Here is a 26,339-nt window from a genome sequence, read left to right on the forward strand (position 1 = left end):
TTCAGTCAGGCTGCTGGGCCTGTTTGGACTGAGGGGAGCTGGATGGAGCTGGATGGAGGAGGTGAAATCAGGGAAACTGCTGCTGGAGGTGAGGACGGTGGAGATCAGGTGACTTCACTCTTCTCTTCTCCTTTCTTTTCTTCTCTTCTCTTCTCTTCTAGTGAAAAAGGGAGCGAGAAAAACATTAAACACACAGTTCATCATCGTTCGGTCACTCTCACAGCTTCATTTCAGCAGCATCCTCCACTCTCGTGTGACCTCTGTGTATCACTCCACATGGTGTGACGATAAGGAAAGCTGCTCAGAGGCGCCAGCTGAGGTCCGATGATGTGTTAAGACCGACTGTAGTAGGAGTGGCAGCAACACAATGACAGTGACATGATGTATGTACACTGGAAAACAAGTGTTTAACATTTAAACGTGATAGAAACTGGAGTAATGTTTATATATTTTACAGTTTACCAAAAAACTTTATTGTTTAAAATGAATTTAAAGGTCCAGAGTGTTGGATTTAGCCATCACATATAAAGTATTAAAGTATAAAAAGTTACAGCAGTATCTACCAAAGCGAAGCGAATGGTCATTCCAGACCAAGTGAAGCTGTTTTATAGCTTAATAAATGAACTTTTGATTTAAATTATTAAGATCTGTAATATAACAGTGTCACACACTCTGCTGCATGTCTGGATTAATGAAAGTAGAAACGCAGCCTGCAGCCTCTCCACACTCCTCTCAATCCCTTTTTCGTCATCTGATCTGCGACTTTCCCGAGATCAAAGTCACTGTGACAAGGTGACCGTGCTTTTACATTAGTGGCTCCCGCGAACGGCGAACATCTTACCAACCCGTACGTCAGCTCTGCCAAGTTCTTTGGCTATTTTTAACGAGATCCGAGGTTCATTACATGCTACAGTACAAAAGCAGGAGACAGATTTGGATTCCTGGAGCCTTGTTACGGTATTAGAGACGTCTGTTGTTGTCGGCGTGCTAATCTGTGCTTTAAATATCCCGCGTGGAAGGTTTGTCCTGAGGGAGGCACTAAAGGAAAGTGTCCAGTTTAGATTTCTGTTCATTGAGACGCTGTATTTCCTAACACGAGTCATCTTTGATGCCTTCTTCAGACATTTCAACACGTCTATTTTTATCGTTTCACCCTTCAATCTTCCTCCGTCACCCATTATCTCTCGACATGTTAACACCTTGAGCCCACACACTCTTTCTCATACCTGACGGGATAACGCCCGCTCTGAGACCTCTTAACTGCTGACCTCAAGTGTCTGAAGTGTCTGAGGTTTGACTTCTTCTCCCTGTAGACTTCCACAACCTCTGTGTATGTCCATTAAAATATCTACTGACCTAAACACAGGTCGTATTTAGAGCCTGACAGGTTCATATGCTGCAGCTGTAGAAAGTAGAAATCCTTGTTATGGGTTGTACGATTTGTTTTTAGCCTCTTTCAGCGGGTTGTTTTGGTTTTCTGGCCTGCAACTTTGTGGTTTAATGTCTCCTTTTGTCCACAGACCAAAGATATTCAGTTCACTGTCACAGAGGACTGAAGAAACCAGAACATATTCACATTTCCACAGCTGAAATCAGAGAATTTGGACATGTATTCCTAAAATTTGACTCAAAATGATGAATCGATTATCAGAATAGTTAACCAATCAATTAAATGACAGACCAGACAGTTTGCAGCTTCCTGCCAGATGTGTAAATACATAAATGTTTTATAACACTGTAACAACTCTATAAAGTAGTATCAATTGTCACAACAATAAATAAATCCAGTTTTAATGTGAAAGTTCTTTAAGTCGCTGTCGAAGAAAGTCCAGACATCTAGTGGCCATTAGCTGAACTGCACTTTAAGGCACTCGGCTGTGCCGGCTTAAACAAATAACAGAATTCTTCTTTATGAGACTTTACATTTAGTGCCTCACCAATAAATACCCACGATGCCTGGCATACTGTGAGGCCTCTGTCCGGCTCTCAGCCCCTGAATCGCTCAACACCACAGGTCATAAATGGAGCTCTGACACAACCTTCCTCTTTATCAGTGAGCGGTGCTTTGACCTTTGACACCTGCTGGTTAAATTGGGATTATTATTAGCTCAGTGCTGTTTGACTGACGACACATGAGTGACTGGTCCTCCACGTTATCCTGTGAGTGAGTCAGTCATTTCAGAAGACGGGCTGTCACTCTTTAACTCGTCTAAAGGTAATCCTCATTTCCACCAAAGAGAAATTAAGTGGGGGTAAACATCCGGCTCACATGACACACATATCTCCTGCCAAGTTTAAACCCCTGCCTCGTCAAAAAAGATCAACTTTTCTTATTTTTTTTTGTCATCACTTGACACTGTCCTCTCTCCCGTCTGTCTGCACGTCTCACAGGACCACTCAGAAACAGCTGGCCGGTCTGTTGTCATGCGAGTCCACTATAATATAATATGGAGCCACAATTGCATTGTTCATTTTTACGTCTGCTCACTATCTCGCTGCCACACTTTAGCTCGTAACTTATGAAGGAGGTATGTGTGTGCTACGTTCATAAGGCTGATATGAAAACAAAATATTACAGGAAATACAAAACTTTAACTTGTTTTTGCATTCCAGCGATCTCATAGACTTTTTTCATCTGACATTTTTGTAGTATTTTGATTGTATGATATGTTTTTAAATTCCTGCATGTACCACTAGAGAGGTACACATACTATAGTTTGAGATAACTCAACCTGGACCAGATTTTTTTGTGTTTTTGTGTCTGAATTTGTGTGAATAATTGGGACCACACACCAGAAAAGGTTTTTGCAGACATCAGATGTGAAGCAGGACAGAATATTTTCACATCTAACCCAGTGGATTACGAGTTTATATCGACCAAACCAGAGCTGGTGATTGTCGGAACGACATGAAGACGAATCAAGGCGGTTCTGGTGACTTTTATTTGTTTTTTATTGTCGAGTTTGAAATAAATAAATAAAAATTTCAGGTGGCTAAATAACTGTTTTTGTCAATGGAGTCTGGCTGGTTTGAACACAGCGATGTAACTGCTGTTCTCCCAGTTGAGGAATATAAACTCCAGGTTGAGTTACCCTTTAACTATTAATGCAAGAACACTTCATCAAGGTTAAAGCAGAGGTTGTGCTGGTCCTCCAAACTGGGGGGCACGCCAACCACCATCCACTGTCTGTAACACGCTGTACCTCGTACAACCCCACCTCAAATACCCTGAACTAACCCTGTGAGCAGGTGCCTCGACCTATCACTGTCAGCGCCGGTCGTCCGACCTCAGCTCCAAACCTTTAGTTTTGTTCTGTTGGATCATCTGTAGTTGCATCTATATCTCAGCTCGACTGTGTGTGAGGCATTCATGAGCTTGCACGTAAATCAAGTTTATTATCACACGTAAAAGTGCCGTTAACTCTCCTGTTGAAAGGACCGTGTTGTACTTTTATGAACACAATCAGCTGTTGTTAGCCGCCGTTGCCAAGAGCCTAAATACCTCCAGTGTGAGCAACAGAGGGGAGCCGACGTGTCGTCGGATCTGAAAGTTACCGACGCACAGATTCGTGTGTTACATATGGACCACTGTGTGTGTGTGTGTGTGTGGTCTTTAAGATGCCAGTCATGCCATGGGTGTGAGTTTTATCAGCGTGTGTCAGCACCAGTAGCTGCTGTCTTGAGCTCCACACAGATGTAGCTTCCTCACACACACACAAACATCTCTTAAACCACCAATGAACAGCCTCCCGTGGCTCTGCCGTAGAGATTATGAAATATTTTTTTAAAGCAGCAACTCCTCGTGACACCATCATTAGAAAATCGGGAAATGTAGGACAGATCCATGCTGATGCTGACCTATTATTGCAAGTGGGGCATGGTCAGTGTCACCCACCTGCTGATGAAAGCGCATTTAAATGAGCCTGTTTTCTTATAAAACTCAAAAAGTTTAATTTAATACAGAAACCTATGATTTCTGCATTTAAAAACATAGTTCTAGGTGTAAAAGTCTCTACGTTTGTTCGACTAATATCAAATCTTTGGGCAACAAGTGTTACCATAGATTTTCATGCCTAAGTAGCTTCATATACTTAAGGTGGAATAAAGAAAAGGAACAGATATGTGTTGCCAGGAAGGAAAAGTCTTGATTCTTCTAATAAAACACTTTAGCTTCCAGTAAAGGAAAGAGAGTACCTAGAAAACAAGTTTCATATCAGAGATATCGGTGTCGATATGCTCCTGTCATCTTTATAAAACCTCCTGTTTAGATTCGGCTGATTTGTCTCCCGAGAGCTCTAAAATAAAATCATGTGCTTTGGACGGCGACGTTAGAAGTGGAGATGAGTTTATCCCTCTGGGAGGTTCAGTCCAGTTTCCATCCTCCCCTCCTCCCCATCGCCCCTCTGTCCTCATACAGTAAACACAATAATCACAGAGTGTGTCTTAACACAGAGCAGCCTTTCCTTTTTATTCTCACAGGCACTTACTCGAAGAGCTCATCAGACTAGTTGACTAATCGAGTTAAACTTCAGCCGTTCATAACAAGTCAATTAACCCAAAAGAAATAATAATACGTGACGCATTTTAATGACTAGTTTGAGTCTTGCGATGAATCCTAAGCTTTAATATCTCCATATATCATCCGTTATCACAGAAAATGAGTTCAGCTGCGTCAGTAGAGGATGCTGCCTCTTACCTTTTCAGATGAGCACAGAGCTGGTTGGAGTTTGAGAGAGAAATGTCAGATATGCAGCGCTCTCCAAGGCTGTAAACACAATGTGAGGGGGGAGGGAGAGAGAGAGGGAGAGAGAGAGAGAGAGGCAGGACATCCCAGAAAAGATTTTTAGAGACCGGGGATACCAATGTCGGTCCAGGTCTGCTGAATTATACATGCAGCGGCCAACATCTGCCGCCACAGCGCAGATCTGTTCCTAAAGCTTCCCATCACTGATTAAAAACGTCTGTATGCACTTGAAATAATGTTAAGTTAAAGACAGTTCATCATTCGATTCTGTTAACTCTCGTTCACGAGTCATATTAGATGTTTTATGTCTGCGTCGAACTGTTTATTTCTGGCATCAATCAGGAATCAGTGCAGCGCTTCGCAGTAGTTTCAGCCCGGCGGACGAGAAAGACTTACGTCGTACCGAGCAGCAACCCTTCGTGGCTGTGAAGTGAAACCACAAACTGCAGTTCCTCAAACGTCCACTTGAGGCTGGCTCCAGAAGTGAGTCAGTCTCCATAAGTCCCCATGTTTCACAGCAGAAATAAACATGTTCACAGCCTGGTACAAAAAACAGTTTTGGTCTCTGTAGCTAATTTCCCCGTTCATGACAACTGTACTGAGGGTGAATTTATATACAACTCACCTGTTCAGGTTATATTAAGGCTTAAAGTTATGCAGGATTAAGAGCGTGGAGGCTTTGATTGACAGGTGGGTGCTGTTACAGATGGCTTGTTTGAGCAACCAGGCTTCATTCAGCCCGCCTCAGGTCAGGATACATCGAATACTATCATGGCACAGCACAGCATCTATTGTCTTCATTATCCAGGCAGCCTGATAGACACTTGGCACGAGCGTAGCGCCTACGAACAGCTGATAGCACTTCTAAATATACAGTCTGGCCATGAGCACACCAGTGAAGAGCCGGGGAATTGATCCTTCGGGATGCTGATGTTGAAACAGCAATGACAAAATAATTTCACAAATAGTTTTTGTCATCTAAATTTAATTTTTGTTATCTACCTTACTGCCTATCCCATCTACTGCATCTATTTCTTTGGCGATGTGTGTGTGAAGTCCTGGACAGCATCCTCCACTTGTGACAAATCAAAAGCGACGCGATGTTCAAAAAACTCTGGAAAAAAGTATAAATAACCCCCCTGCTGTGACCCAGAAAGCATTGCATCTGCCTTATAAGGAGAATCTGCACGCAAACAGGCTGTCAGTCACATACTGGGCAGCCAGCTTTGTTGTTAGTCCTACTCACTGCTCTACTGTGTATACATATTTCAAGCAAGGCTGAGTTCATGGACAAGCAGATGTTTCGATCACTCCCCTTAATGGCAACTGTGTTTTTCCAGAGATAAGATGAAACGTTGAAGCTCCCTTTGGGACAGCTCGAGTAGGAGATAAAAAGCGTGTGACAGAAAACAGACAATCACACTGGTACAAATGTTGTTTCAACAAGCAGGAGAATAGAAGATATACCGGGACAAAATGTGTTACATATAATACAGAAATATATCAGATGTGCAACATTGAATAAAATGCTGCGTTAATGGCATTTTAGTTGGGTCATTATTACCATGTTTCATTCCAAGGACGTCTTCTGTCAGGGCTGTGTGTTTCAGGTCTTTGTATTGGTTCACAAACCGAGGTTTGTATTGTCCCAGAGAGCTTAAGGTGGTCTTCTGAAACTAAACATTGATGTATTGACTTAAGACATGCAGTGCAGTATCAGAAAAAAATGATTTAAAATATCGTCTTTCTCCAAAGGGATGAAGATTTTAGCCAACAACACTCTTGGTCGGTTGGTCCAATGTATGCGTGACGCCAAATCTGTGGCACTGGCCGCCACCATGCTGGTAGTCCTTCCTCTTCTGCCTCCCAGCTAATCTAAAAATCGGCAAAGATCCTCCTTAAATAAGCCATCTGTGACAGCACCCACGCTGTTAATCCTGCATAACTTTAAGCCTTAATATAATGTGAACAGGTGAGTTGTATATAAATTCACCCTCAGTACAGTTGTCATGAACGGGGAAATTAGCTACAGAGACCAAAACTGTTTTTTGTACCAGGCTGTAAACATGTTTATTTCTGCTGTGAAACATGGGGACTTATGGAGACTGACTCACTTCTGGAGCCAGCCTCAAGTGGACGTTTGAGGAACTGCAGTTTTTGCTTGGTGCAAAACCTTTGACCAGGAATATCACAGCAACTTTTGTATCAAGTTTCACTGTATCTAAACTAGTGTAATATCATGTAATTGCAGTATATAGTAAATTTACCGATTATCTACAAACTGAAGAGTCAGTTCGTATAAATAACATATCGTATAAACAACATGTCTATCTGATATCTGCTGGACACACACACACACACACATATATATATTTAGTCTCACTAATCCAGTTGCACTCTCATAATCTTCTACTTTTATTTCCAGCTGGAAAATGTTCCACAAGAAAATAGTTTTCTTCTTTCTTTTTTTTTTGTGTCCCGGGACCGGTTCAGCTCCGCAGCCTTACATGGTGAAATAAAAGCAGACTGCTGTGACCTAAGACTAGAAAGAGAGAAGGGAGATGCAGAGTGAGAGAAACAACTGGTCCGATACAGAAAACCACGGCAGGCCCGAGAAAACGGACAATGCCTCCGGGCAGAAGAGAAAGATACATGTTACATACGTGAAAACTGAAAATATGTAGATGTGACTTTTGACTCTGCGAGGCACGTTCCCATGAAACTTGTAATGGATGTTTACGGACACCAGAGGATTAGTCTTGATTACACTGGGGACCACCTGACCTTTCCTCGAGCAGAACTCTCAGGCCACAATTCAAATGTGAGTCTAATGAACGGATTGTTATTGAGTTCATGCTCCTCAGAGGGTGAACCATTTGTCCGGGAAATTTGCTACTTTTTGTAGGAAGTAGATGTCTTAGTGTTGCAAAATGGAAAATCGATCTTTGACTTTGAAGGCCAAATTACTGTGTAATTACTGTTAAAGTTATTTAATCTTTCATTGTAATGCCTGTGAGATATATACCATCATACAAATGATGTTACCAGGAGTTCACACTTGCACGTATTTGCATCGGCACCCCTGCTGCATCGCCGTAGTGGCCTCATTCAGTGTTTTTTCACGCGCCGCTCTCGTCTGTTTGAATGAGATCTCATTCTCACCTTGTACACACAAAGTACGCTGGCACGTAATGCTGAAGTCACACTACAGGACTGTAGCTGAGCTAACGAGTGTCAATGTGCAACGTGTGAACCGACCATAAGTACTCGCCGATGCCTGGCAAACACCTGAAAAATATCGAGCAAACTAAATATCTAAATGTGTCATGGATGGGTCAGAGCAGGCAGCTATTCTGAACGTTCTCATTGCAAAAATATTTCTTTCTTTCGGACTCAGAACAAATATATATCTCAGTCCGTTCTCTCTACCATGTCTAGACAAAAGCAGGATTTGATTTCCTCGCATTACGGCTAACATATGAGACCAGAAATACGCAGTAACAGAATCTCGAGTCTGCCTAGTTTGACGGTTTGATCTTAGTTTTGTGAGCCCGGTTGTGGACGGACTCACTGAAAACGAGTTAATTCATTCACTACTTTATCGTGTGTTTTTTTTTTTTTTTACATTATTTTTTTGGCCTTTTATGCCTTTATTGATAGTATAGCTGAAGATAGACAGGAAGCAGAGAGAGGGGGAGTGACACGCAGTAAATTAGCCGTCGAACCGGGCCCAGCTGCAGCAAGGACTATAGCCTCCACACATGGGGCGGCCGCTTAACCCACTACGCAGCCGACTGCCCCCTATCGTGTGTTATACTCTAGATGCAACCATCATGACATACAAAATGAACATCATGCTGTATGGAAGAAGACTTGTTACCATTGGTTGTGACCATAAACTCATTAGAAACTGTTCACTGAGGTAATAAATCAACTCAGGAGTCGACTCAATCTGACTCGTTTTGCAACCAATAGAGCTGCCCCCTGCAGGCTAATGGAAACAAAGCAGGTCTACTGATTATACACTCCCACTCAGTGTGACCGAGGCATAGGTAAACAATATCTGAACTGAACATGAACCCTCGTGGACGTAATGTACGTGGCACGAACCCTCACAGCTACAGAAACTCATCATTTCTCTCTGAGGAAACCACTGTGCATGTCCGGAAAACTCTCCATCATGAATGTATATCACATATACAGTATATTGTAAATACAGCGGGATTGTTTGGCGCTACGTGTCAGATGTTATTTTACAGACGGAAGAGTTGAGGAAATATTCACTCACAAAGGCCCCGTCCTAAGCAACCCTCCTTTCTTTTAATCCTGCACAGAGCTGTGAATGACGCTGATATTAGATATTAATTGATTGCATTACCGCTAATAACGCTGGTATTCAGTCTGCTCGTAACACAAGATGCCGACGTTGAGGCGGATAGATAGATGGAGACTGAGAGAGAGCGAGTAAAAGGGCATTTTAGGGGTGAAGCGGGATGGAGGGAGGGTTTGCCCCATCAGCTGTGTTTACTCTGGAAGCTTACTGCTGCTGTTGGCAGCTTGACACGCATTCTCTCTTTCCCTTAGTCCCTCTGTTCTCCAGATATAGCCAGCTATGTGGAGAAGCCTACAACTAGCTTTTCCCCAGAGGCCTCTGTCTAAGAGCAGTGTTTATCTGAAATGGGCTTTTGGGCTGCAGTACCAACCCAAGACACAACACTTCTCCTTTTAAAACTCGCCCTAATGACATTAAAGCGAAGATTAAATTTAGAGAAATCTAATTTGGAAGTGGGTTAAAGGTTTCTCCAGGCGGTGTAGGCCGGTTTTATTGAATGTTACAGAGCCTTAGCAGTCGTGGTGGTGGTGGTAAATATGTAAATGTTTCTCCGGTGAGTAGTGCTAGAAGTGCTGTGTGTGACGCAGATCATTTTTAATCATAACCCAGTTGACCTTATATTTACTATATTTAGTTTTAAAATGGATCATTAATCCATCACCGAGCAGGGTTACAGAAAAACACCCCCGATGGCTGCATCAGTATGCGCACTAATGCACTGAACCTAATGTGATTACAAGACTGCTGCGATTGAAACACGGACCACATACACCTTAATCTGCTGATTTTAATCTGCCGAACATTTTTTTAATGAGTTATTTAGATTGTTAATGTCAGCGCACACAAAGAATTCACTTAGCTGGAGGTGTGAGGCGCAGGTTTGTGTGTGTTAAATCCACAGCAGCGAGAAAAATACAAGATGAAGGGAGTGACTGTTTACAGGCTGCAGGGGAGCATGTCAGTCTGACTGTTCGACAGCTGACGCACAGCGTGCTGGGATTGTTCTTCAAATCCCCCCTTGTAGTGAGGGTGTTGTCAGAGTGTAGTGGGTGGGCTGGGGTGCATGGTTTGATCATGTTCTACATGGGTCCTGGATGTAGGATGGGCCTGAGCCATTTGCAGCATGGTAGACAAGTACCAGATTCAAGCAGCCACTGGTAGCCAGCATGAGTGTGGATAAATCTTGGGAGAACTTGGGCTGCTGCATTCTGGATGAGCCGCACAGGTCGGATTGCACATTCAGACGACGATCAACCAGCAGCAAGTTGCAGTAGTTCAGGTGTGAGAGATGTCAGATCGAGTGAAAGAAGTGTCATCTGCATAATATCGCATTTTGATATTTATCCTGAACTGTAGCTTGTGGCCAAAGTAGCCAGAGTCATGGAAGAAATGACAAAAACAAACACAGTGATCGAAGCCTGACAAACATTTAATCATAAAACATATTCGAAGCCATTTCCTGAATATTTTTAGTCCTCTTCGTTGCCTCACACCTTGTTACATTTCTTTCTGTGTCCACCAACTGTGGCTTGCCTTCACACCAAAATACCAGGCCTACCAGCTCAGTATCTTTAGGAAGTATGTAGATTAGATTCTGTTTCACAATCTAGACCCAGTCACTATGTTTAAAAGGCTTTTATTCAAACAGAATCCAGGGTTTTGCAGAATTAGCGCCACTTGTGGTCAAAATATTCATAATATACCTTTTAAAACCTGCAGACCTCAAAGCCAAAAGTCTTCTCATCGATTTCAGGTTCTACAAGTTTTGACAATTCGAGGCCCGTTTGTCGTTCAATTCTTTGGTGGATTTCATATGTCATAAAAAAGGTTTTTAAACTAAATGTTCTTATAAGCTAAAGCCCTTTTCAGAGAGTACACACTAGCACAGTGGTTGAAGAAGTCATAGTGTACACCCTGGAGATATCCAGACTTAATCCCATGACTCTTTGTATCCAACCTGCTGAGGTGTCTTCGGGCAAGACACTGAATCCTCCCCCCCTGCTGCTGCTCTGCTCAGAAAGCGATAAACAGTTTCCTCCTCGGGGAAGTTCCACAGAAAACCAAAAGGACTGAACACCGTCCCATAAAATAACACAAATCTAACACACCCAGCACACCTCGTCTGAGGCATCCACCTGTCACATCTCCTGAAATAATCTACAAAGCCAGCACACCTCATCTGTCCAACTACAGCATACTAAATATGAAACGGCACAAATCCAAGGCACAATAGATGGCGTCCAAAGGTTATTTTAAACCCAACACAACTGATGTTTCAACTAAAGTTACTCAGCTGACTTTGTAACCCAGTCTTCTGATGTACCACAATAGCCAGAAGTAATCACCGCGGGCTACTGCTGTAACACTAATCCAGTGCACTCAGTCCTGGCATGTGCATCATGCTTCTTCAGTAAAACCACATAAAACAAATGAAACCGGGCCCCCCCCCGAAATAAAATCTGCAGCACCTGATCGCTGTTACATCTCTGAAATAATCACTCGGATCCAGTGCCACATAACAGCGGCATTCCCCGGAGATACCCGGCAACAATCACTCAAATTGGGAATGCCTTGGGCGTGCGGACTACTAAAAATAACAAATGCAGTGCACTGGATTTTTGGACACGCTTGTCAATCCACCAAAAATAGAAACCCAAATCAACTGGCGCCCATCTGCCGTTTTGCACAAAATACAGGATGACAAACACGGATGAGTGTTTTCTCAAAGCTCATCTGCTAATATTAGCTTTCCATTAGTGTTACTGCCCGTCTCCTGTCAAACAAACACAGATTCAGGGGGGAAAAAAATCATGCAGATTACTGCAAGAAATCCATTTTCTCTTACTTTACATGCTGTGAGGTTCACACAAAGTATAATTTTGCATGACAGGATTGCCCAAAAGCCCAAAACCTTGAGCCTATTCAGGGCTATCCTTAGTTAGGCAGTTGTGCATATATATTATCTGATATTTCTCCTCCTCTCTGCTTGTGGTAATATATTGTTATCACTGCAGTATTTATCCAGCAGAGGGCACTGCAAGGGTAAAAGATAAAAGAGAAGAAGCAGCTCTCGTGCATTGTTAACCAATTTTTTAGTTGACATCCTGTCCCATATTGTTCAGGCTCTGGCAGCCACTGAGCAGCTCCTTGCTCACCCTCATTTTCTTCACGTGATGAAATAATAATCAGTTTGTTTTCTCTGACTGAACCCGTGTGAGGCGGACAATCTCCCGTGATGTAAACCAGACAGATGTGTGAGCCTCTGACAGACGGTAGCTAAGCCACAAAGAATCTGCAACAAGTGTCGGTGATCAGTTACCCCGCTGTCCTGCTGTGACTTCCAGAGAGGATTACAGGAGGTACGCTGCAGACAGCGCAGGCTACTAAATGCATGACTAAATGTCCTTATCACCGGCCGTCATTAGAACACAGCAGGCATTCTTTCCATTGATACAATATTGTGTCGTCACACGGAGGCTATAAAAAGATTTCCTGCTCACTTGGAGAGTACAACAGAGTCTGAGAGTTACACCCTGATTTCAGCTTTCATTTAGAAAACTGTACACAGCCTTTTGTTGACTCATCTTGAACTACCATGGAACAATAGATACTGATGTTCAGACCCATTAGTAAGTCACTCTGTAGTCTGACCACAATTTAGCCTCTTAGGGTGAAGGCGAACTGTGCTTCCGATGTAGCCGGGGGACATCTTGCAAACAGATAACGGATATGCAAGCCGAGGACGTGCATATTAATGTGAGAGTCAAAAGCAAACGTACACAAGAAAAATGAAAGTTTAAGATCTTGATTTGACTTTGATTAAGCTGAAACAAAGATCGCCTCTGAACTCATGATGTGAAGTGACCTTAACAGAGCCATCGCCTGGATGTTAGACAAGTCATGAAGGTCAGAGTTTAGATCCCACCTGATCCCACTGACTTTTATATTTTCTATCAGCGTATTTGACACCGTTTGTTGTGAAACACGAGCTTTAAACGTGCAAAACATCGGTTACAAGCCTCAGTTTTGATTGAGGCTTTGTATCTCAGATGACGTGTCTCGTCCAAACCCATGAGGTCGGAGGTCAGGGTCGCCAGGGCCGCCGTATCCTCATCACATCGTTTCGTTTGACGCAGTGCGTTCAAATATCTGATTGGCTGCCGTTATCGAGAGCATTCGGATATGACGGCGAAGTCATCCGAAGCTCTCTGATTGGCTGCCCGAGGTTAAACGCGGAGGTTTGCGATTGGAAGCCGAGTTATCTGAAGGGTTTGTGTCGTGTCTTGTCGTGTTGGATCAGAGCAGTGGAAAAATAACTGCTCTATTTATAAAGGCCCATTTAACAGAAGAGGGTCATCTGTGTCAGCCTGTCCTTACTCCATCACCACATCTGATTGGCTCGTAGCTACCTGCTTCCCCCTTTTTGAAAAGTCGCCTTGTTTATCGAGTTTATAGAACATTTATACACACACTGATTAAATTAAACTTATTTAATTAAAAAGAATATTTCAAAGATATCTACGTATCTACCAGCTGTGTGGCTTTAAAAATACACGATTCCAGTTGAACATATTCGTTTCTTTTCCTTCTAACTCGCTTAGAAATGAATGAAAAAATCTGATCTTAACAGATTGTCTTTAAATTATCGAAATTTCATAAAGATCAATATTTTGTTTACTATGGAAGCACACCAGAGATTTATACATATATATATTTATTTTATATACAAAATAACTCACTATTGTGTCTAGTAAAGACCTTATTGAAAGAAAAAGTGTGTAAGGAGTTTACAAAAACTAGAATCTTCATAGAAGAAGAAGAAGAAGGTTCTTGGTTCGATTCATTATCACATATTGGTTTTTCACATTCGACATGTATGGATGATGCATAAAGCGGAGAAGGAAAATGTTAAGAGCAATCAGTTACTTAATTTAAAAGTTTAATCAGTGATACAGACAGGAAATCCCCAGGAAACTATATATATATATATGTATAAAACTATAAGTGGCTGACGGATATTTGTCATCACTTCCTGATGCTATTAAAGGATTTTAATGTCTGTGAAACGTTCCATTGTGTCATTTACAGAAAATACAGATTACTCATTAAAGGACGTGACATTGTGAACTTAATGATCCCACGTTTGTATTTCAGTATTTAAACTGACACTCATTAATACATTAATAGTTTAAAAGATGGGTTGTACTACACGGACGTGAAATGTTACGGTGCCACCCTGTGGACAGTTTCCAAACCCTCACTGCTTCGTGGTTCTTCATGCAGTTCCTTATTATGCACAGAGGGCACAAACATGAGGCTACTTCTTAATCAGACCTGTGCATTTATAGTGCTTGTGATAGCAGATGAGTAACATTAGAGCACTGAGGTATCAAATACAGTTGAGTCATTAGAGATTTAATCGACCGAGATGGCTTAGTGAGGGAAAGCAGTGACTATCTGTGATGTGTGAGGGGTTACTCACAGAGAATTCAGCTTTAAGGAGCTCTTTGGCCTCTTTTGGCTCATTGTTTTGATTTCAGGAGTGCACAGAGGGTTAAAAATTATAAAAAGTCCTTTTCAACTGACTGCTGTCACACCTTCCTCTGTGGGTGTTTGTGGCCAGTGACACGTTGAACACCCATCACAGTGTGTATATATATATATATATATTTGTGTGTATAACAGCCGAGCTCATTATTTATCCACTGTGATACATTAAAGCTGTATTAATTCATCGTTTGGTCTCAAGCTCGTTTGGTCCTATCACCTTTAATAAAGCCTCACCGTTAGCAGCAAACAGCTCCTACCTATTTACACATTCAGCAGACACAGGGCGACATTAGCATTCAAAATCAGGTTCTGGGGTGATTTAATGAGGTTGTTGATTGTGGCCTGTGGAACTTTGGCCACCTCCACGCCGACACTCCGATGCATTTTAAACGAGCTCAGTGGGTGACATGTCTGATGAGTATGCAGGCCGTGAGAGAGCTGGGATGTTTTCTGTAGAGATCCTGGCAACATGAGGCAACGAGTCTCAGGATCTGGTCAGCATGTCTTTGTGTCTATAACAAAATGTGCCTTGCCTCGTCCAAACTATTACACGACAGTTGCCATCTGTCTGGTCCTGTGAAAACCGGGATTCATCTGTTAAAGTCTGTGTAAAGTCAGAATAAAATATGTGTTCTGTTTGTCAGACCACCCAGCCAGATTTGAATGATTACAAATATCGACAAGTTTATGAAATCAGGTAAAAATGAATCCTCAGCTCCAGGACTGTGACCTCAGAGGAGTTGAGAAAATGGCATGAGTAACTTTGAAACACTCTGAGCTGAGATGATCTCTATCTCTCTGCTCAGGGTGGCCTCAGCGTGTCATCGAGCCACCCTTTAAGGACCGCCCACAAAATCCTGAGACTGAAAATGAGGAAAAACCAAAGTCGTTTCACATGTTTTCAGCAACTATTTCCAACATATTTAATGTATTTTGTAATAAATCTCAGAATTGCCCTTAGATGGACTTGTCACTTGTCAGGCATCTCTGACTAACGCTGCATGAGCTGCTCTCAGGTGAAGGTGGTTACTGTGGCAATGAGGCCGGTTTCAAATTCTCAGAAACTACATTGGAGACGATGTGTGGGAGTAAAATGAACATACTCAAGTTGTTGAGCTCACTTGCACTGATTTCAACACACTTGCTGTGTGCATAAAAGAAGTCTTAGATCTTTTAAAAAAAAACGGGAACAGAAGTGTGTTTACAGTATGTGAGGCACAAAAACTGGAAAATTGAGGAAATGAAAGAAGCAGTTTTCACATCACACATCATAAAACGTGTGTTAAAGGAGCTTAGTCTATGTTGTGACTATCAGTCTCGCATAAAACAATGCGAGGTCCATTCCATTGTTATTTCAAAATAAAGGTCCACGTAAGGTGGTGTCTGACTTTAATTTGTGTGGACCCATTATGAAATACCTGTGAACTAACTAGTAAATCTTTGGGTGAAAGTCAGGTTGTCTAATAGATCTAAATAATAATTTAACCGAGGCTGCTTTGGCCCGGTTACATTGCGTCTGGCATTGAGTCCATGATGCTACAGTGATGCTTTTTTTTCCAAACAACTTTGCACCACAGCGGCCAGAGAACACCTGACACCAGCAGCATCTTACTAGTGCCCTGGAGAATTATACAGCGCCACCTACTGTACCCACAGGAAAAAGAAAGCATCGTCATTCTGGTCCTTATAACCTTAGAAATATCATTCACTCTCCGGCCTTTGCATCTGTTCTTACACTACTACACTGTTTCACCTGTGTACATGCAAAGATACAGACATCTATGGGACAATAAGGAACAAATGCAAGGTAGTAAAACCGGACCTGAAAGAAGAGTAAAACTACCGGAGGATGTGAAACGGAATAGAGACCAAAAACTGTAACTGGCACCAACGTGCCAGAGAAATTTATCCAGAAGTAGGCTCTGTCCAGAGGTCCAGTTCCTCTCTCTCGCTCTGTACACACCTCTGCCAACAGATTCATCCGGGGTTACAATCATACTAATTAAGATTCAGTTCTGTTTATTGTAGCAGAGACTGACTCTAAATGGAATGGGACCTGGGAATTTAGACTGCAGTACCCGTTTTGTCTTCTAGCCGTCACTGTTGCACATTGTTACAGTTCCAATAAACCTGAACTTGTTTTTTGGTACATGATCTCACAGTCACCACACTGACAGCGCCCACTGTTTTACAGAAACTACATATTTCTACATTTTTCCATCTTCGGCCGAGGTTACTTCACTTCAACAGAGACGTTGAACTCCTCATGATTCTGCTTTTTTTACGTCATCTTTTCAGCGTCAGTGCGATCTTTGTGTTGTCATCACCAACACTTCCCCATTATGCTTCAATTTAAAAATGACTAAACAAGCTTTGCAAGAAACAAAGCATGGCTCAGAGATGATGGGAAAACCACAAGCTAAATATGGGTCTGCCCATTTCCCCCTGCGTTCATGTAGTGTCACAGTAGAAACAGACAATCAAAAGACAAACCAGGGCACACACACACACACACACACACACACACAAACACCCTATTTAATTTTGTATTTGGTTGCAGGAAAGGGTTGTAGTGATGGTGGTGGTCTGACATTTCATCAAGTCAACATCTCAAGGTAAGAAGTAGATCCGAGCTTCCAAACTTGTTGCAGTGTTTTGACAGTTACCTGCTGTTGTCTGGAGAATTTGCCAGATTATTTATTTCAGGCAAAAGAAAAGCAAATGTCTTTTAGTGCGCTGCCTTTTTTTCTCCTTCAGGTTATTTATTTATACCAATCTTTAGTGATGGACTGGCAGACGAAAGTTTGAATTTAATCCTATAAACTCGTGATTTTCTTTCTGATTAAGTGTAATTTATTTTGACTGTGTTTGAATTGGCGGTGACCAGAGCCACAACTCTGAGATCATCATCAAAATAAAACTAAAAACCAAAGGTGACCGAGCCTTTGTGGTGCCGAAAAACACAATGTTTCTCCCTGGCTTTTAACCGAGTTTAAGTATCTTAGCATTTATCTTAACTTTTTGTAATTATGGCATTATATGTATTATATGTATTAACAGCACTTTGGTCAACCTCAGTTGTTTTTAAATGTGCTTTATAAATAAAGAGTTGAGTTGAATTGTAGACGCTTTCTGTTTTTTTAGGTTTCAAACAGCCAGTGCAGATGAAAAACTTCCGTCAGTGATGTAAACCGTCTGAATCAAAGGACGGCATGCAGTGACATTTAGAAAGTCAGAGAGTCGGGTCATAATTTGAGATTTTTAGGGTCTGAGCTGACATAACAAGTGAGTCTAAAACAGCCAAAAATGTTTGAGTTTGTATTTTAATAATCTTTAACTGGAGGTGATGTTTATGTTTTATAAAGCTCATCTCTCTCTCTGAATTTCTCTAGATTTGACAATAACTTTGCTCGTTTTGTGTTTTTGACTATGAAAGTAGAATTGAGGGGGGCGGCGGGCGGCGGGCCTCCTGGATCACTTCCTTTACAAAACCATAACACACAGACACACAGACACACACATGAAGATCTGACTGCTCTGACAGGAAATAACCTTGATAATGGAAAGCCTCCGCTCTTCTTTTTAGCTGAACATGGTGAGGAGGATGATGAAGATGGCTGCTGTCGCCCCCGTCACTGCGCTCCTGCTCTGCTGCTCCTTCTTCGCCTCTGCGGGTACTGTACAATTACACTTATTTATATTATATAACACATATATAGATAGATTATAGATTATAGTCCTCACTGTCATAAAGTTTGACTTGTAAATGATCCAGTTGGCATTTTGTAGGTTCTCCATCAGCACCAGATTTTAGACTTTCGTTCTTAGAGCAAAACCTCTTTTAAACAAACGAAACCTCTTTTAAAAATCTGAATACATGTTTTACTTCTACTTTACTTTCTTTTAAAAATCTGAATACATGTTTTACTTCTACTTTACTTTAATATCTATATATAATAGAGTCTTAAAACCTGGATATTTGTTGTTAATCTTTTTTTAATGCATGCCGTAGTGTTTTATATATTTAACGTGCTTTAATATTTACATTTATTTCAGTTTCAAGTAGAAAAACGGATTCAAACTCTACAAGTACACAAGTACTGTATTTGTTAATTGGGCTCAAATACGTAAGAACACTGGATTGATCCTTTAAGTTTGACTTTGTGACTTTTATTTCCAAAAAAATCTCAAAAAACGAAAATAGACTAGACAAAAACAAAAAGCTGTTTTCTAAATCTGTGAAGTTGATTCGTCACTGCTGCACTGAGGACAACAGCCGTTACTTTATCGAAAAAGTCATGTTGTGTGATTGCGGGCGAATGTTGAAACCTCTCCCCCGAAATATATCTGAGTTAGACGATAGACATCATGAAGGTTAGCTCAAACAGAAACACACTGCTGATGTGGTAATATTGGTCTAAAATGAGGTGACAGAGGACGAACAGAAAGCAGCTACTGAATAATGTGATTGAAAGACATAATTATACTACAAATAAATGTACATACAATACACATAAAACATGGAGGGCGGAAAACCTCAGATTAAATCAAGTACACCTTTTTTCTTTTTGGTCTCTCAAGTGTAAAAACTCTGTAATGATCTATAGTTGATATAATGAAATCAAATGATAAAATATAATTCTGTTAAAACTGTTTCAGGATCTTGCTTGTCTGATTTTAAAATGTCAAAGTTGACGTTGGCTTGGTTGAACTGAAGGTGTGATAATGTGATGAACACGAAGCCTTCACACATTTGTCTGTTGCTTCCTGGAATTTGCTCTGCCGTTGCAATAGTGAAAATAATCCTCTAATCTAATTAGTGGTTTAACTCTTCATATCAAATAGATGTGTTCCTGTTTTTAAGATCTTTATCCCAACATAGTTGTGAAAGTTGTTTCTCGTGATCACAACTACGTCAAGATAATAAATACAGCTCGTACTAATCCTGGGTTTTCTCGTTGTCAAAACTGCCAAAAAGTCACAATTACGTTAAAACCAGTATATCTGAAGTACACTAATCGTTGTTGGTAAAAATTTGGCTTTTAAATGTGAGCAGTCTGTTATCTTTAAGGTGAAGTTTCCCCTTTTTGAGATGTCAAGTTGTTGCTTCTTTCCATTCACCAACATGTACATGAGTAAGTATTGCATAATTTCCCGGTTTGATGTCACACTATGGAAAAAGCAAAGACAGTCAGTGTCTTAACTTTTCTGTTTTTATGGCTTGCCCACTGCCACCTTCAGCAGTATGTGATCGTTCAGATATAGTATGACAAAGAAGGGGGCTGATGCTAGAAATGGTACCGAGCCAATCGGAGATCAGAATTTTAACGATCTGGTTTCCATGTTGAACATTTGTGGTTGCCCCAATGTGACATAAAACATGAAAGTTCGCCTTCCGGTGGAGAAACCTTCAAGGGGGCCTTCCAGTCCTCAACTGGTCCATTGGTGATTGGTTTTCAGGGAAAGCCAACTCGATGGATTAGATTGTTGGAACAATGTGACAAGACCATTCTTGGAACCCAACGGCCATCGTCATCACATTTAGGCCAATGGTTTCAGCCTCTACTCCTCTTCTGTTTTTACTCAGACACATCCAAAGCTTACAATCCTTCTGATTCTTCAGAAGTCGTTTCGAATGAAGTGTGTTTTACAAAGAGTTAAAAAAGCAATTAAACTAGTTTAGTCTCACTCAAAGAGAGGAGATCTAGTTAAAGTAATGATGTCATGTCGGTGTGGACTGTGGTTTTTTAACAACAGCAGTGTGTAACACTCAAAACCACTTTTTGAAGGTCTTGTCTCAGAATTGATTGCATTTTAGCTCGGTCTTGTCTCAGTCTTAAAACAAAGAGGACTCGGGATTTCATTTCAAGGCCTGTCAAGACCACCAAGTGCGGAAGAGTAAAAGAAATGGCGGTGAAAGCAGGATGGGAAGCAGTTCACGAAGTTGTTCAAGCAGAGCGAACACCAATGTGACAACAGAAAACTGTGAAAACAGGGAAGTTCAGGTCAAGGTTTAACCACGAGACTTGAGGCCAGCAACTGCAAAATTTGATTGCAAATCAAACAAATCAAACTCAGGTCATTAAAAATAGAAACAAACATGAACTAGTTCGGTTTTGGGACTTGTCTCTAAAAGAAGAGAGACATGTTGCCTCATCTGCAAAACAATGCTCCAGTTTGCTTATTGAAAAGGCAGCGAGGTGTCGAACACGAAAAACCACCAGATATGTTTATTCATTATTGGATGGAAAAATAACACTCTAGCTCATGATAAACCAGTCATTTCCTGTGGGCTGACTTCACAGAAAATGAAACGGTGTGACAAACTGGCCGACTGAGAAGTGAGAAACCTTGGTTTCGCTTTATATTTTATTAAACATGCATACATGTGTAAATTTTTTAGATATTTCAATTTAAGAATTTGCAGAATTGGCCACTTCAGCCTTTAGATCTTCAACTTTTAGTGCATTGAAATAAAGATTGGACACCAATGTTTGTTTTGCTGTGTGTGACTGTGGTCTGAGTGCAGACGACAGGATATAATGCACACGATATGGTGAAATGATCTGTGCAAGGATGGCTGCAAAGTTTCACCTCACAGACTTTGGACAGTTTCAGATGTCATGTACGCACACGTAGTTCAAAGATGATTAAAGTAAAAACAAAACGTGTGTGAAAAAGGAAAGTAGACTCAAGTACACTTTCTAAATAGCCAGTAAATGAATCCAAACAAGCAATAATTCATTTTCCCGTAACCGCTTATCCTCACCAGCCCAGCTGACATTGGAGGCTTCACAGTCTGTGAATTCTTAAGAAAAACAACCAAAAAAGAGGTTACTCAGAGGAAACAGGTCATGCTGGAAATTGTGCAACATTTCAACTTGCACTGTAGAAACCGTGGCGCTCATTTAGAAATTAACAAACACTTCCAACCATTCCTGCCTATACATCTGAAATAAGCCTTAGTCATAGACTAATGGAAACATGTTTCCAATCCAACGTTTCTTGGTGAGTTTCACGTAGAACTAGCCACATTATACATACTATACATACATATCACATTGTATGCATTGTATCTCAAAAGGCCTCAGCAGAATAATGTTCATGCTGAACTACGGAGAAAGCATTACAGGGGAATTATTGGTTTCTACCAATGATGGAACAGCAGACAGTCTGATGGTTGCTGTAGGATGTCAGTGTTACTTGCTGTATGTTTTTCTGGATTGTTACTCCATGACATACTAGTCATTACACCCCAGTTGGTCTGGCTGATCCGACTTCAATCAAGAATACACACAGTGACAGTCAATTTTGCGGAAGATGTTAGGAAGCATAGAAGACGTAACTCTAAAATCTTTATGTCTTTCTTGGATGTTTCCGAAGCTTTTGACCAAATTAATCACGGTAAAATATTTGTTGAGCTGAAAGAGTGAGGGGTACCTTGATTATTAGTACATGGATGATCTTTAAAACTTTTAAAGACTAGGGCTCGATGTATGGCGTTGGATAGTCTCCTTGTCTCCTCAAGTTACGGAAGATCAGGTACAAATGTTTGCATGTGTCTTTTAATCACTGTGGATTTGTGAACTGCAATCACTGTATCTTAATGTTGGCAGCCTCGTGTTGCTTTGATACTGATATTGACTTATGTGTTGCAGTGTAGATCTGAAATATATATTGGGTTTGGGAACACCATCGATCCCTCAGCTTTAAACCATTGTGACTTCTTGACAACTACTTTTGTTATAAAGTCTGGAAAGAACATTCGTAGTCCTCAGAGGATCAACACCGACCTTTCCTGTAGCACCACCAGTCATCCTCTTTTCACTTCCAAAAGAAAGTCTACATTTGTTCGTTCCATCCGACTCCTGTTGTCATGTTTGGGGTGTAGTGAACGCTAAGGCCACTCGACTTCACTAATGAGCCTTAAGCTTGAGTTGGCATGCACAAACATTTCACAGTATTCATCAGTCTTGTGATTGAGTGCCAGCTGATTGTCCTAAATTCTTCACCTCTCTTTCTGCTCAACAGATTCGACGGACAGTTGTAGCCACTATGCTACAACGAACGAGGACTTCATTGTGCCGCTGAACCACGAACTGCAAAAATCAGAACGTTTGTCATGGAAGCACGACGCATCCAAGATCTACGACAGCATACGAGACAGAGCGATGAAGAGGAAGGATATTTTTGCCAATGGATCTTTGAAGCTGACAAAAGTGAACAAAAGCAGTGAAGGGCTGTACACCCCTGAGGTTTTTACTTTAAATGGAGAGGCAGTACCAAAACTGCAAACGATACATTTGTGTGTACTGGGTAGGTAACAAGAAATGTACTTTATTTATTCAAGTACATTTTGATATATATCATACTGTGCATCAGTGTTACCTTATCTATGTTCACATTGATAATATAAATAACTATTTTAGAGTTCACTTTATGTATATTTTCCTGCTTTGTTTGTCATGATGTCATGTTTGATCTGATCAAATCTACTTCACTCAGATCGTGTCCCGAAGCCGACAGTGACTATTACATGTCCTAAACCTACTTCTGTCAAAGTTACCTGCACGGTTAAGGTGAGAACAAATGTATAAAATATGACAAACATATTTACAAAGCAGCACATGCTCACCCTCGATGGTCTGTTGTCTACTTTTCCTCTCCCCTAAATCCAAACGCTGTGAGCAGCAGCAACATTCGTCATTTTGCTTTTGAGAACTAAATGATAAACAACTTTGTGTTCTCGTCCTGAATTTGTCAAGTTTAAATTGTCCTGCAAGGTTTTTTTTTTTTTTTACTCCAGGTCTTTTCTGTTGCTCTTGAAAGTCTACATAATCCATCCATTTGTGGTATTTTTCCCCAGGACCCCAAAGGCATCCAGTTTGCATGGTTTAAGAATGATAAGCCGTCAGAGAAAAAGGAGAAAGATTCGATTCTGGTATTTAAAGCAGAAGATGTGGAAACAGTTTCTTTTCGTTGTGAGGTTTCCAACAAGGCCAGCTCTCAGAAGAGTGACCCTGTTACACAAAGCTGCTTTTCGTCCGGTGAGTACTATCATTTGGTTACAGGCCTGATGTAAACAATGACTTATGACGGAAATAACAGGACAGTACTGGTGAGAATTGCTGAGCATTAAACATGATGCTTATTAGAACTCTTTAATCTGAAGGCTATCACGAAAATGCATGTAATCAATGTTTACTGAAGAAGTTGAACTCCTTTTTCCTTTTTAAGGGATCACTTTTCCTGAAGAACTATTCGGAATTAACATCTGGATTATTGTGGGTGGTGGAGCAGGTGGGTTTGTTCTCCCTTGTACTTTCCTTACAACATACTGTACTGATGATTGAAGGATTGTTCTGTTTTACACGTGTTAAACAAATTATTGTTTCTTGTCCATTCCTCATCAGGTGTTGTCGTGTTGCTAATTCTCATCGTCATTATTTGCTGCATCCACAACAGACGGAAAAAACGTGTGCAACTGAAGGGTAAAGGGTGTTTTTGTTTGTTTTTAGTCAAATAAAATGCCCCCAAAAAATTGATTTACAGACTTTTTTTTTAACGACAACACGATAATGACAGCTTCAGAGGAAGCAGTTGTTGAGTTGTGTACTTGACGGTTATTTGTGGGATTCCCCAAGGCTCTATGTCCGGCCCGGTATTGTTTTATTTTATGCATGAATTATAGTCACGAGGTTTTGCAGATCACATACTTTTATTTTGTTGAATTCACAAACATCTTATGTATCCTATGAAATGTCACATTTTGGTAGTAGTCAAACATTATTCATTGAGGATCTTTGATAAATATAAATGTAAATAATCCAGTCTGACCTATGCTTTCTAAACAGATGAGGAGGAGCTTCGTTTGGGTTGGACCAATCCTAACCAACAACAACAGCAGCAACATCATCATCACCAACATAATCATCCACCCAATCAGCATCACCACCACCATCACCAGCAGCAGCAGCAGCCGGCCGGCCACACCGGTCCTCGCCAGCCTCGCAAGAAACAGCAGCACAACACGCGTCCCAGGGCCCCCGACCCCAACGGTCAGCCTGAGCCCAGCCCCAGAAGACAAGGACTGAGTGTGAGTGAAACATTTTTTTCTTTTTCTCTTAAGCACCAAAGTGCAGCCGGATACCAGCGTTGCATCTGATCCACACACTTTATCGCTTCCCCTTCAGCTCCCCAAAGTGCCTGATAGCGTCGATGACGAGCAGCCGCCTCCTCTTCCTCAGCCCAGGAAGAAAGGTCCCAAAACTCAGAGAGTGTGACACCATGTGAGTGTTGAAGTTCAGGCGTTATCACCCCTCCTTTTTTTTGTTTTTACAACCTGCTCTCCTCCTCTCTTCTCTCCATCTCTCAATGTTTTTACCGCAGATGATTAATCCATCCAAACCGACTCAGGAAATAGATGATTATCTGATCTGCCGTGATTTCTAATCATGAAAAAGTAAAAGCTGTTTGTTTGTTAAAGCTGAACTCAAACTATAGATCATCATAATCTTTGATCTAATTAACACACATGAAGCAAACTTGCCCCACATGGGTTCTTTAGTCATTATAATCTTATATAGTTATAAATATCTGTCCTTTTTCTCAAGACTACCTTGTTTAATATTCACTTTTAAACTCTGTAGAGAAGAGCGACCTCCTTCTCTTCTCTCTGGGTTGAGAAGCAAATCTTTGTTTTTTTGACAGACTACAATCTCAAACTACTGTTCAGAGCACTCAGCATCTCTTTGCACCTAAACCCAATCCACAGTGCAGCTGTTTTGTTTTTCATGGTTGGATTTTTAAATCGCGCCAGAAGGTTGAGTGCCCTGCGGCCCCAGAAAAACACGGCAGCCTGCACAGAGCCTTCAGCGTGTCTTATTTTAGTTTGTGTGCAAAAAAAAAGGAGATCTGTGCTTTTGTTATTTACTGAAGCTGTTTTAAAGCACTGTGCATATTTGACTTTTTACTTATTTTCTACTGTATTTTGAAAAGAATGTCGTTTGCAGCGTTTTCAAACTTCACAGCAGCTTTTATAATGTACAAAACATACAAACTGTTCTATATGCATGTCACTGCCGACCTTTGTGATCTTTTTTTTTTGTATTTGTGATGTGAATTTATAATAAAAATAAATGTAATAACAACTGCAATAAGTCAAAGTTCTTCAGCTGACACTTTAACTGGAAACTATCTGTTTGTGTAGTCTTAAAATGAGTGGTGGAAGCCGTGACGCGTCTAATGAAATGCGAGCAGACGAAAACGGATCGTTTCAAACCGCGTCATCTTCATCTCTGCAGCGCTGCAGCTCCGTGTGTGTGTGTGTGTGTGTGTGTGTGTGTGTGTCACATATACAGGATACAGCTCTTTTTGCTGAAAATGTGTTTGTGGTTTTTTAAACGTATTCGCCGTGTGCTGAGCTACTTACTTAGTGCAAGATGATTATCTGCTGTGTGTGTGTGTGTGTGTGTGTGTGTGTGTGTGTGTTTTCTTCCTGTTCTTGCAGCTTCGTAGCAACAGAAAATTACAACATTTATCAAAAAAGACATTTTTTGCAGCTTCTCATTTTTTTGTTTTATACATTTAAATATTTTCTTTTTCTGCCTTTATTGTTATGTAACCACGTTCAGTTTTAGACATAAATGCTGCGGTTTGATGATTTGTACAGCGCCAGAGCAACCCAGACCAAAAACAAGGAGGGAGGTTACA

The 26,339-nt window shown here is 41.0% G+C and overlaps 2 protein-coding genes across 3 annotated transcripts in view; both read left to right on the plus strand.

Annotated features, from left to right (window-relative positions):
- Nucleotides 1-9: 9 nt before the first annotated feature.
- On the plus strand, nucleotides 10-25,780 carry LOC104931475 (uncharacterized). Of its 2 annotated transcripts, none has more exons than XM_027291608.1 (9): nucleotides 10-88; nucleotides 18,214-18,301; nucleotides 22,659-22,943; nucleotides 23,133-23,206; nucleotides 23,494-23,674; nucleotides 23,865-23,927; nucleotides 24,041-24,118; nucleotides 24,482-24,723; nucleotides 24,821-25,780. In XM_027291608.1, exons 1-9 carry the CDS (start codon nucleotides 53-55, stop codon nucleotides 24,908-24,910), a joined length of 1,137 nt encoding a protein of 378 aa, XP_027147409.1. In that variant the 5' UTR covers nucleotides 10-52; the 3' UTR covers nucleotides 24,911-25,780. The 2 variants fall into 2 exon arrangements, with proteins under 2 accessions (XP_027147409.1, XP_027147410.1); XM_027291609.1 differs by lacking the exon at nucleotides 10-88 and adding an exon at nucleotides 17,108-17,242.
- Nucleotides 16,686-26,339, plus strand: part of ptgfrnb (prostaglandin F2 receptor inhibitor b) — a 67,245-nt gene continuing 57,591 nt past the window's right edge. The window contains exon 1 of the mRNA XM_027291583.1: nucleotides 16,686-17,155. The gene's annotated coding sequence lies outside the window, so the exon portion shown is untranslated. The remainder of the gene's footprint in view (nucleotides 17,156-26,339) is intronic.

Source organism: Larimichthys crocea, chromosome XIX, assembly GCF_000972845.2.
Source record: "Larimichthys crocea isolate SSNF chromosome XIX, L_crocea_2.0, whole genome shotgun sequence".
In the NCBI taxonomy this organism is placed as follows: Eukaryota; Metazoa; Chordata; class Actinopteri; family Sciaenidae; genus Larimichthys; species Larimichthys crocea.

Bases quoted from the DNA above. Each gene is read 5' to 3' on its own strand.
- LOC104931475 (XM_027291608.1), top strand. From the start codon at position 53: ATGGAGGAGGTGAAATCAGGGAAACTGCTGCTGGAG. The intron at 23,675-23,864 runs GTGAGTACTATC...TTCCTTTTTAAG, and splicing joins ACAAAGCTGCTTTTCGTCCG to GGATCACTTTTCCTGAAGAA. The intron at 23,928-24,040 runs GTGGGTTTGTTC...ATTCCTCATCAG, and splicing joins TATTGTGGGTGGTGGAGCAG to GTGTTGTCGTGTTGCTAATT.